At 33.4% G+C, this 13,363-nt stretch overlaps 1 protein-coding gene across 1 annotated transcript; it reads right to left on the reverse strand.

The window, feature by feature from the left end:
* Positions 1–342: 342 nt before the first annotated feature.
* On the reverse strand, positions 343–2,891 carry LOC136796487 (uncharacterized). The gene is made up of 2 exons (XM_067050314.1): positions 2,857–2,891; positions 343–817 (listed from the first exon to the last, which is right to left on the reverse strand). Exons 1-2 carry the CDS (start codon positions 2,889–2,891, stop codon positions 343–345), a joined length of 510 nt encoding a protein of 169 aa, XP_066906415.1.
* Positions 2,892–13,363: the final 10,472 nt, after the last annotated feature.

Consider the following 13,363-nt stretch of genomic DNA (forward strand, 5'->3'; position numbering starts at 1 on the left):
AAATATTTTTCTTTGTTCCTTTCCTTTTTTTCACGTCGAAGGTTTTTAAGAAAATTTTCTTTAGTTGTATCTTGTTTTCTTAATACTGTTGGCATATCTAGTGGTGAAGCAAATTATTATTCCTTCTGGTAATAAAAAAAAAATATTTACTCTTAATATTGAAAATTTTAACTGACATTTTAAATTCTAAATGTCAGGAATAAACTTAGGTTTCGTGTCCATCTATCATAATCGATCGAATTTTTAATCTGATTTTTATGAAGTTCGCTAAAGTACAAGTTGATTCTTGAATGGTTTCAATTCTACTAAATTCCATCCAATAAGTGAGTTCTTCTTCTTCTTTTACTGGCTCAACAGGCGCATGATGCTGCCCTTGGCCTCCTCAACGGCCGCCAACCATCTTTCAATATCTTCTGTAAGGGTAACTGGGATCCTCAGTTTTCGCAGATCCCGCCTCACAGCATCTCTCCATCGGCCCTTCGGCCTACCACGTTGCCGCACACCATCCGGAACGTAACTGTCCTGTATATGAGTCACTCTTTCCTTGCTCACCCTCATTACATGGTCAAGCCATTTAAGGCTTTGAATCCTTATGGACGAGGACATGCTACATTCCTGATAGAGTCCAAAAAGTTTACCATTTTTCCTTTTTCTCCAATTACCATTCTCGCATACAGGCTCTAAGATTCTCTTCAGAATTACTCTTTCAAATCTGTCTAGCAGATCAATGCTTTTATTGCTCAGGGTCCAAGTTTCTCTACAGTGTGCGAAGTCTGGCCTTATTATCGTTTTGTACAGGGTGAATTTGGTGGCACGGCTAACAATTTTTAGTTTATAAGTGAGTTACCGATTTTAATCATGAAATATTAATATAATGATGTGTATTTATTGAAACATCATTAAAAAAAATTACATGTACTTTTCTTCGTTTAACTCTTATTCAGTTTCACCATAGAAGTTTCATGTTAAAGTTTCTAGTGGTTATTACAGTTAAATCAGTTATGAAAAAATTTTAATTAATCTTTATATTTATTAATCCTAAATCAGGTACATTTTGAGGAGAATAATATATCTTCATCATCCAGTACTAAATGATTTCATGCCTAAAAAAAATCCCTCACCCCCTCCGCCACAAAAACCCGAGCAGATGCGGAAAACAAACAAAAATAAATCCCAGAGGGCGGCAATATCGCAGGCCTCAGCCGGTGGTCGAGGGGATTGGATAAAAATTAGCAACTGATTTATACGGCCCTGGTGACAGAGGAGTCCTGTAATTGAACTCGAAAACAGGAACCAAATGCTCGGGCAAATTGTGAGCATTCTCTGATGGAACCTGATTGTGCAATAGTTGCCGGCTTTTCGGCAATTAACTGGCCACATGTCAGATAATACAGCTGTCAATGGCAGCATTCCCGCCCCCGCCATTCCCTTCCCGCCCGCGGCAATTTATATTTCAGCCGCCATCAGTTGGCGATATGGTGAACATGTAGGCTGCAGTATGATTTTCAGGATGAAGTTTCAATATAGAATTATATCGTTTTCGTTCTAGTCGATATCCCATCCTACTGACATATCTCCGAATTTCTGTACTAAAAATATCATTTTCGCCCCTGAATACAGATATTTGAATCCCATAATTTACTAAATTGATTTGAAATCCAATAATATATCAGAGAAGATAACTAATGAGGTACAAGAACATTCCATATCATTAATCTAACTATGTCTCTTTTATTAAGCTCATTTTTTTTATATTGAAATCAAATCTCTGGATCACCAAATATAATTAAGTAACTATTTCTTATCTTTTTTATGACCTCCTTCCTGGTCATTTTTTGCAAACGGAGGGGGTATCTACAAGTGACCAACCTATTCTAACCATGATGGAGGGGGGGTAAACTTTTCATTTTATGGGGTCGCCGCTCAATGAAAAAAGTCAATGGATTTGATCCAGCAAATCTCAGATTGCCTGCGCCTAACCACCAGATCTACAGACGGTCCAATTTCATATCTTAGCCTATTCATTCTTCTTAATACTTTCTTTTCAAACCTCATCATAAAGTCATTCAGCAGTTGCTTTATTCGTAGTTCAGTACACCCCTCTAAGGTAAGGTAGAAGCGGTCCCCGTCCGAATCCAGCCTGGACAGGTTGACTTTTATTGTGACGAAAACTCGCCGTTTAATCACGCGGATCAATTCCAAATAGAACAAAGATCTTACTAGAATATCTACTTATAAGCATTGAAGATATTTCATTGCTGGTTTGGACTGTTTGGTCATTTTACCTCATAACCTATATGGTAATTGACTAATTTATTTATCGAGATATATATTATAATTTATTTATTTTATTTTTTAAAAATTTTTTTGCGTTTAATTAGTTTTTAAATTTAAATGAACTGATATATTCATTTCAACTTTTGTGATTAAATGGAAAAGAGAAATATAGAATGAATAAGAGGTTTTTTTTCTATTTTTTACCTACGCCACAGGAAATATATTAAACCATTTTCACTCTTGAAGCCCAAGTTTACTTTTGTCTTGATTGGTTTGGATCTCGTTGAATATTTTACAGGCCAATATATCTTAAAATATGATCTATACCCATGTCACCCATGTTACATACAGGGCAATTCGGAGGTGTTTTTTAGAGAAGCCACTCCCTTAACTCTGCTAAGATTACTAGATATTCGTTCATTCTTTTTCAGTACGCTCTTCCACTTCTTTCGTTCCGCTTCTACTTTGAGTCGTCCACTTGTCATGTTCTTATAATGAGGACTTATAAGAGATTTTTCTGTTCTATAAAAAAGTGTATCAACAACAGCCTGGCTATGCACACAATCTAGCTTAGCTTACATGTCAGCTTGTTCATTGCTCATAACAGCAGCCATGTTTCTAGCTTTCCTCAATGGGTTATTTTGCAATACCAGCAGTTGATAATTTCTGTATTATAGCTTGAGGATCGCTGAAGAAATTGTCTGCATTTCTTCATAATAATTGTCATATCCAACTTCAACGAGAAATGACAGTTGCTTGAATAAACATTGGATCCAGCTCTCTTGTTGAATTAAAACATGCAGGGAAAATATACAATAATGATATAATTGCTTGTTAGCCGGATTAGTTTTAGTTTTGGTACATTGTTTTTTTTCATATTTAGGTATGATGAAAGAGAAAAAAAATAATAACTATAATAAAATGAAATAAATAATAGATTAAAAATTATAATAGGTCATATTGCATCCCGATAAATTTTAGCAGCACAGATTGTAAAAATAGAACATTTCTCTCTCTGCATATATTCTCAGAAAAGTGTGTCCACTCTGAACCGTAACAAATACCATAGAAGATGGTGAAACGGAATTGGAATGATAAGATTGGAGCAGGATCGATCCTCGTTGGAACACATGGAGTGAGGAAAGTGAGGGAGGAGGGAGAAAGGAGGAGAGAGGGAGGGTTCTTTTTCACGCTGACCGCTGGCTCTCAGCTGCTTTAAATGTAAATGACGAGGTTTGCCGGACGAGGAGCACAGGCCATTGATTACGGACCCTCGTGTCAAAAGGGCCCCCCTCCAAATAAAAATTTGAAGAGCTCGCCCCCGCAGCACCCCACCAGAGCGTAATTGTTTGCTGAGGCCTGGGTCATTTGTATGCATGGAAAGTCGGCCGCTATGCATAACTCCCTTCACTGATACAAGTCTGGATTCGCGTCGCCATTGTTCATTAAAGATATAGAAACTCGCGCCCCCAGGCTGACTATCCGTCACACTCTCTTGATGTTTAATAATCCCTACACTGCTCAGTGTAACAAACTATGGACAAAACCGTTAATTGGTTTTTTAAAGTTAATTTTTTAACTTCGTTTTACATTAAAGAACTATTTGAAGATTTATATGAGCATAAAAACAACATATTCTTTATTAAATAAATCAATTTTATATCCAAATCCGTCTCAACACTTTATTTTTTCATTAGTCCAACGTTTCTGCCTTTCTAGCCATCTTCAGGAACATCTAAATATTTAACAGCTTATATTATATCTTCATTTTTAAACATTTACAACAACATCATTATTCACTATGTAATATAACATACGTTCAATACAAAAATCCTTCTCACATTAATTTATAATTTCTATTGCAGGCTATTCTGCCCAGGTCATTTTCTTTATTCAAAGTTCAAAACCTATTCCAACAGGCAATTATTAAAAAGTCATATTTATTATTAATAAGCTTACTAAGCTTAAGTCTAGTTACCTCTTTATTTAAAATTTAAAAACATTAACATAGAAAAAATAAATGTTAATAGCTTATTAAGTATTAAGTATTAGTAAGCTTATTAATAATAAATATGACTTTTTAATAATTGACTGTTGAAATAGGTTTTGAACTTTGAATAAAGAAAATGACCTGGGCAGAATAGCCTGCAATAGAAATTATAAATTAATGTGAGAAGGATTTTTGTATTGAAGGTATGTTATATTATATAGTGAATAATGATGTTATATAAGCTGTTAAATATTTAGATGTCCCTGAAGATGGCTAGAAAGGCCGAAACGTTGGACTAATGAAAAAATAAAGTGTTGAGACGGATTTGGATATAAAATTGATTTATTTAATAAATATTACCTTGTCTCAAAAAATTTTGAAATAATATAATTAAAATATATTCTTTTTTAATATACTGGGCCATACTTTTATATTTGAATACATTTATGGATTATGTTTATCAAATTATAAAACTAGGTACATATAATAATAACCTTTTTTTACTCATAATTATACTTTGCATTGAAGAATAATAACTCAAGCTACCTGTAATTTAAGAAGTATTAGCTAAGTATGCGTTCATGCCATATATCAGAAAAATAAAAATAAAAAATAAAATGTTAATGCTAATAATACTAACAAAAATAAAAAAAAAAATCTGATATCTGTAAATAAAAATTTAATCTACCAGTCTACCCCTTCGAGAACTCTCGCTTAATGTTTGTTTCCTTCTGTTTTTTAATTTATTCGAAATAAAATAGTAAAAATTTGTACAATCAATACAAAATTATCAAGAGTTCATCCAACTCACAAAGTTATTGTAGCTGCTTACATTATAACGACTATCTTTAGGCAATATATTAGGTTATAAGTAATTCAGTTGCCCTACTTAACAATATTACTTTAGTTTTACAGATTCAGTTATCCATAAACTTATATTAATCCTGATTTGTACACACTGAGAACTCGTAACTAGGCCATATATGAACAAATTTTTAGTCATTTTTGGTTTGAATGCGCAGGCCTAACTAATTTGATACATGAAGATTGAAAATCTTTTTAGCCATTCACTCAAAAAATCATTATTTATCCAGAAATAGATATGCTTATCACAGTTTTTGAATATTTTATGCTTAAATTATTATAAACATTCTTGGAACATTACTGCTTAATTTAAGCAATAGAACCTATGATTTAGTTAAGTCATTAGCTCAAAATATTTTTATATTAGCTCAGATGGACAGACTAATCACATTTGATGCAATAGTTTTCAGGATCTTGAACTCGAATTGTTTAAAAATATTTATGCTATTTATTTGGAAAAATTGAGCAATCAATGTTAAAAATCTGCTGAGCCGTTCGCTGAAGGATCTCATAGTAACCATGGCGATGTTGTCTTGGAATGAAAGTTGATCTGTACCTAATTTGTTCGCTGTTTCAAAAAAGGTTCATTTTTGTGGCATAAAACACAGAAAATAATCCAAGATATCGATGTTCACGTCCAAATCTCGATTAATTTGAACCGTCACGATTCGCCGACTTACAAAGTTCTGAAAACTCTCACATTTTTAAATAACTTTAATTAAAGATCCAGAAGGAATTTAATAATCGGAATAGAGATTCGTCAATTCTTCTATTAGTCAAAATCCATCTCCCTTGAGAGTCGAAAAAAGGTTCTATATTGCTGTAATGTATTAATATATAAGTAAGATGTAATAAAAATTGATTAAATATTAACAAAATAATTCTAACAAGATCTCGTGGTGAACTGAATAGGGAATGTTGAATAGATAAAGAAAAAACAACATTGACACTCAACAGGCCACTCTGGAGATTAAAAATAAGACTAAAAGGCCCAAGAAAAAATTATCTTCGGTGATATTTAATATTATTAGTTAAATAATTTAAGTTAAATTAAATTAAGTTATAATTTATTCTTCTATTCTTTAAACTGCACATAAATGTTATGAATTGTATAAAAAAATGAAAATTAAGAGATATGTAGTTCCGAATAAAAAAATATTTTTTTTAACGTTTGCTTTAATGTGTTGTTTAAAGTGCCGTTATTTTAAAGTTAGTAAAATTAATTACTATTAACTAGAAATTATTCAGAGTTTTACATTCATAGAAATGATTGACTATTTTTTCCACTTGGGCTCTTGGACTATTTAGTCTTCTCACATATTTAAAGACAGTAACCTCTTAACACTTAAAGAGGTTGCTTATACAACTGACTGAAATAACCTCTACTTATAGTTACATGTTTTTAATGGGGTGTGTAAAAAAAATAAAAATAAAATATGACCGTTTTTTATCCGAATACTGAAAATATAGTCCATTTTTATATGCCGATATTAGCCAATTGCTCGATCCCCTACTGATACTATTCTTTGGAATGGCTGTCAAAGAACTCTTGCACCGCAATTTCAACTTCCGCAAATTTATCAATTTTTTTCTCTTGAAGGAAATAGGCTAAGGATCGAAACAAGTAGTAATCCAATGGCGCGAGGTCTATACTATATGGTGGATGAGGCAGGAGTTCGAACCCATGACGTTCTCTAAACTTTTCTTTGGTTCGACTGGAAGGGATTGTTGATCTGAGAAGTGAGTTCATGAGGGGCCAATTGCTCTTTTTCACCTTTCCCGTGTATATTATGGCGACTAACAGTATATTTCGACACACCATACTCCCTGTCAATTTTACGAGTACTTGAGGACGGATTTGACTCAACAGCTTCCTGCAGAACCTTATCAATATCTATTAATGGTCGCCCGAAGACTTCCTTCCTTTCGAATGACGTATCTCCATTGCTAAATATTTCAAACCAAATCGGCGCAGTGCGCAGGTCAAGGACACCTTCCCCTTCATAATTAATAATTTCACGAGTTGCTCCAGTGGCTATGAAATTATGTGTCCAGCATTGCCGTAAAATTACGAGAATATCGTAGAACATTATCGAGTTTCTTCTTTGAAACAATTAACCAAACTGAAGTTTTTTTTTAAGTAGTCGAATGGGATAAAACAAGCTTAGAGTATGCTCATCTATTACATATTCACATTTGAAAGAGTTTCAATGGTAAGAACGTAAGGAATAATACAAATAACAACGCAAGGATGATAAAGAGGATTAGGGAAGAACTGAGTTAGTGAATTTAATAAATAAATATTTACCGCTCTAAACTAAATATGGAAAGTGGCCTAAAAATGAATCATAAAAATCCTTGTGAATTTGATAAACTGTATAGGTTTAAATATCAGGTACTGTACATTACTTAATATTTTAAACCATTTGGAAATTGAATCTTAACCTGGAAGACTCAGGAAGCAGGTTCTTGAGGTTATGTATACTTAAGGAGGCTGCTCCTTATTGGCTAGGATCTTCCAGTGTGGCCACACGCTCCGGTCGTGGTCTGAAGGCATCTCCGGCATCCCGACCTAGGTATTCCAAGGCTTCTAGTCGATATCGACCTAGGAGAGATTCTTCCCTATGGCTTTAAAGGAGTGTAGTAACATTCAAGGCCCACGCCTAGATGGAAATCACTCGTACCTTCTGACATTGGAAAATTGCTTCTAAGGTTATAGAAATTACTACAAGGTAAAAATTAAGTAATTCACAGGACGGTAGTATAATTTATAGTCCGCAATGTCAATAATTACTAACTTTTTTTATGTATCCTTATATATTTATCCCTCTTATATCAACAAGGATTTGATTCTTATCTTTTAGGTCGTTATCAATACCAATGAGAAGATTGTTGAACGTGGATATTATGGATAAGCACAAGATTGTAGGGGTGCGATCCTTTTCAGCATGTTTTATGCAATAATTAGTCAGGATTAAAAATATTAAAAACAAAAAACAATTCGACACTAAAGTTATTTTATTTGCTTTAATTTCAGTTTAATTTACTAAGTTTTGTCAAATTTGGTCTGAACAATAATTACGCAATTTTTTTTTTATCCCGGCAGTCCCTCACGGTAGTATCCTTGTTCCCGTCCTCTACACCGACTATACAGCTGACATTCCAACCAAGCCTAACACTATCCTCACCACGTATGCCGACGATACACGTGTGCTCGAAGTTAATAATAACCCATTAATTGTATCCCGAATTCTCCAATCCCCGCAGCCCTCGAAGAATGGTGTCGTCATTGGAGGATTAAGATAAATTCCACAAATCCCATCAAATCACCTTTACCCTTCGTCGTAAACCTACCGACTGCCCTACAGTTTCATTTCATAATGTTACTCTTACCCCTGTCGAACAGATCCGCTACCTTGGACTACATTTGGACAAACGATTAACCTGGACACTGCACGTCGAGTTCGACTATTACAGCACTTACTAGACAAATGGTCTGAAGTTCCTACACCTTACAAAAGACTGATCTACATGACTGTAATAAGGCCAATCTGGACATATAGAGTTGAGCTCTGGGGCTCCTCTAAATATTAAATCGTTACAATTCAAAATCGTTTGTAAAATTCTCAATGCTCCTTATTTTATCACAAATAAAATCATGCAAAAATACCTTAATGTTCCCTATGTAACCGATCTAGCCCGAACCAGATATCACTCCTTCCATTATAAACTCCCTAATCACTCAAACCCCCTAGTTTCTAACCTTGTATCCTCTTCCATTCCTGACAATCCTCCGAGGCGTCTGAAAAAAAGATGGCCACGAGACCAACTAATGTAAAATGTCGTTAGAGTACTACCAATGGGTAGTTGCTATACACGGCTGTAACACTCCATTTTAACTAAGATCAAATTTACTGAATGTATTATATAATATACAGTTGTAAATTTCAATAAAGATATTTAGAAAAAAAAAACATTTTCATTAGAGAAATACGATATGAATAAGTGTAATAGAAAGGAAGAAATGGACACGATTATGAACAAAACGAAAAAAAAATCGATAAAGAAAGAAACAAAAAAATGTAACACGATTATGGTATTTAGTTATAATAAAAAAGAAATACATGTCAAATATACCAAATGACTATACAGCAATAATATCAGACTCTATTAGCGCTCTTTAAGGGCTAGATATAATGTACTCAGTTTACCCACTCGTTCAACAAATTAATGAATACTTAATAATGTTAGAACAAACAGGTAAATCAGTCTATTTATGGCCCGCGGGCATGTTGGTATAACAGGAAATGAGATGGCCGACAAATCTGCTAGAGAAGCGCTAGTCCTCCCAGGTAGAACCACAGCTCCCTTAACTGCCCAGGAACTTGCTCGCCCTTTAAGGAATGCATAAATAGAAGATGGCAAGCAATGTTAGATGAAAGTCCGCCCAGAAAATTAAAATCTATAAAGAAAGATGTGAAATAGGACTACATCAACCCGAAGATGACGTCGCGAAGAAGTAGTGAACACTCGACTCCGAAAGGACATACCCGAATGACACACTCACACGTCATAACAGGAGAGGCCCCTCCAAAATGTACGAAATGTAATCTGACTGTCAAAAACATCATTGAAGAATGCAATTATTACAAAATGACACTGGACCACTTTTTATTTATTGCCATTTACAACTGTACATTATAATACATTTAGTAAATCTGATCTAAGTTAAATTGGAGTGTTACTGGCGTGTAGAGAAACTACACATTGGTAGCACTCTAACATTTTACATTAGCTGGTCTCGTGGCCATCTTCTTTTCAGACGCCTAGGAGGATTGTCAGGAATGGAAGAGGATGCAAGGTTAGAAACTAGGGGGTTTGAGTGATTAGTGAGTTTATAATGGAAGGAGTGATATCTGGTTCGGGCTAGATCGGTTACATAGGGAACATTAAGGTCTTTATGTATGATTTTATTTGTGACAAAGAAAGGAGCATTGAGGATTTTAAGAAGGATTTTGGATTGTAAGGATTGAATACGAGAGGAATTCGAAGTTTAGTGGAGCCCCTAAGCTCAACTCCATATGTCCAGATAGGCCATATTACATACATGTCTGGATCAGTTTTTTGTAATGTGTTGGAAGTTTAGACCGTTTGTCTAGTAAGTGCTATAATAGTCGAAATCTACGTGCAGTTTCCAGGTTAATCGTTTGTCCAAATGTAGTCCAAGGTAGCGGATCTGTTCGACAGGGGTAAGAGTAACATCGTTAAATGAAACTGTAGAGCAGTCAGTAGGTTTACGACGAAAGGTAAAGGTGATTTGATGGGATTTGTTGGAATTTATCTTAATCCTCCAATTACGACACCATTCTTCGAGGGCTGTGATATGGGATTGGAGAGTTTGGGATACAATTACTTTTTATTTTTAGAATTAGAATATATATTTTTCATATTCCTCTCTCAACTATCACTACAAACACTTATAAACAAATTATAAATTAGTCGAACACTATCAAAGAAATTCCTGCTTCAATAAATTTATGAATCAATTAAAAATTATAGGTTCAATATTTAAATCAACAACCAACGGGCGTTGATGATCAGGCAGTTGAACGCCCTTTCAAAGCAAACAAACAACAAGAAATACATGTCTATGAGCAATGTCAGTAAAATAAAGTGTTTATCTCTAGTCAATAAACAAGATCAAAATAAAACATGAAATAAGGTTAGATCTACATAAATTATTTTTGAAATACCAAAAAATTCACAATCTTTTTTAGTTAGTAATTTGAATAGAAAATTATTATTCTCCATTATATTCCATCATGCTTAAACTATTAATAAATAAATTATTTTCCATTAATTAATAAATAAATGATTAGGTTTCTCAACATATATAAAACTTTAAAATGGTTCTTAGTGCATTGTATACAATAATAAAAGAAATAAATTACTGCAGCATTAAAACCAAAGACTATAAAATCTAACATAAAAACATTTCAACTCGACTTGAGCACACGTAAAGTGATGAGATGCATTCCTCCAAGCGGGCTATAAAGATGCGACATTTACTAACAGCAAGTCACTTAGCCAGGATCTGAGCTCAGGATCTGCTATCTTAAGGAGGAATATAAAACTATAGCCTTCTTTACTCGAGCTCATTAAAGTTTCATGAAAGCGGGGCCTCCCGGGGGAGTGTTGGTTGTTCCTGGAGGGATCCGGTGTAGTTTGCACAGAGGGAGTGTAGCTTATCCCTTGTCAACCTCGCTTTCGCTATTCCTCGCTTTTTCCGGATTATGTTCGAGTCAGGTGCTATTATCAAATGCGATTTACATGGTGTATGATTTTCTATAAAAATTTTGTGTGCTCGGTATGTACTTTCAGTAAAAATTAATAATTGATCATTTCAGAATAAATATACCTCTTTGGATTATAGATAAGAGAGACTGTTCTACTTATCTATTTGGAGTGTGTGTAGTGTACCATTTAATTTATTTTTCTTCACCTATTTTCAGTTCAATTTCACCTCTATCTTCATCAACTCTATCATCTGCATCAATATCACCTACGAGCATATCTATATTTTTCACTAAACGTCCATTCACTAGAAAAAATTAGTATACACTACGATAATCAGACCAATTTGGACGTATGGAATTGAGCTCTGGGGCTCTACCAAGTCATCAAATTCCTCCCGCATCCAATCCTTACAATCCAAAATTCTAGGTAAAATCCTTGATGCTCCTTATTACGTTACAAATAAACTCATCCAAAATGACCTTAACACCCCATTCGTTGCAGATTTGGCACAAAACAGATATGCGTCTTTTCATTCCAAACTCCTTACCTATCCTAACCCATTAAGTCTTAAACATTCATCCTTAACAATCCCTGATAACCCTCCGAGGCGTCTGAAAAGAAGATGGCCACGGGACCTTCTAATTTAAATTAATGCTTGAAGTACCACCAATGGGTGGTTCCTTCCTAAGATTTTCAACTGTAAATGAAACATACAACATATTTACTTTTTGTATTGATTACTTGTACAGATATAAATCACATTAAATAAAGAAGTAAAAAAATTTTTTTTTTTTCATATCTGTACATATTCACCTGCAATTATCTCACCCTCTCTACATTCCTATTGCTCTGTCTATATAGCCCACATTTAATTATTAATTAATACATATCTATTATTACATAATTAATCGTAATTAACTAGAATCAATATCAATTAAATCCAATAGTAACTTGTAATCACAACTTAATTTAAGATTGTTACTTATAATTGTTGTTATTTTTTATCCAGAGCAGGTTAGGTAAGTTTTATTTTGTAAAATTCAAAATTGTAACTAGTATCTACTTAATTTTATTTTTTTTTCTTTACTTGTCATTTTTTTGTCAATCATTTTTTCATTTTGTTTTTGTCAATCATTTTTTTTATTGCCATATCCCTTTACAGGAATATTTAAATTTTCTATTTCTACCTTTTCTCCTTTATCAACACCTTTTTTAAGGCCCCAAATCAACCATCCCCAGAACCTAGCATAAACTGGGCAAAGTATAAAGACATCCCTAGGACAACCAGGCAGTGGCCCCAACAGTACCATTAATAATGTTTCTTGTTGCAAAATTTTAACATTTTTTGTAATCATATGTAAAAGTGTAATATAAAAATCTATATCTGGATTATCTCTCTAGGAAGTCTGGTAAGTCAATTCTTTTAAAAAATTTTGAGGTTAATCACTTCCATCATTTGAAATAAATTATTGTTTATTTATTCATGACATTGTACAACGGCTTTATTGTATCTATCCTGTATTCCAAATATTACTATAATTAAATTTTAAAAAATATGCTGTTTACTCTATATTAAATACCTTACGGACTTGAACTTTGGGGAACACTGAACACTACACCGTTTTTCATACGTTTTCATATCCTTATGCTCTTGACTTAAACCTAATAAAACTTTTTTTTTTAGTTTTTTATCTAGATTAATATAATTAACTATTTTTCATATTTGAAGAAAAAAATCATTCTCATGTCGATGGAGGTAAAGGGGCACGATATGGAAATAATTAGAGCTGGAGATGTCCTTTGAAGTAGAGTATGCAGAAGGGAAAGTGGACGTTATTTTTACCAGTTTCTGTAATTAAAATTTGTAACTATCGTTACTGTAATAAAAAAGTAATTAATTTTACTTATTTGATAAATTAAATAATAATTAAATAT

This window comes from Halyomorpha halys, unplaced genomic scaffold, assembly GCF_000696795.3.
Source record: "Halyomorpha halys isolate HHAL.00 unplaced genomic scaffold, Hhal_1.1 Scaffold774.1, whole genome shotgun sequence".
NCBI classification, from domain to species: Eukaryota; Metazoa; Arthropoda; class Insecta; order Hemiptera; family Pentatomidae; genus Halyomorpha; species Halyomorpha halys.

Coding starts and splice junctions, on each gene's coding strand:
- LOC136796487 (XM_067050314.1), bottom strand. CDS start 2,891: ATGGCTGCTGTTATGAGCAATGAACAAGCTGACAT. Junction 818..2,856: donor AGCAATGAACAAGCTGACAT/GTAAGCTAAGCT, acceptor AAAAATTGTTAG/CCGTGCCACCAAATTCACCC.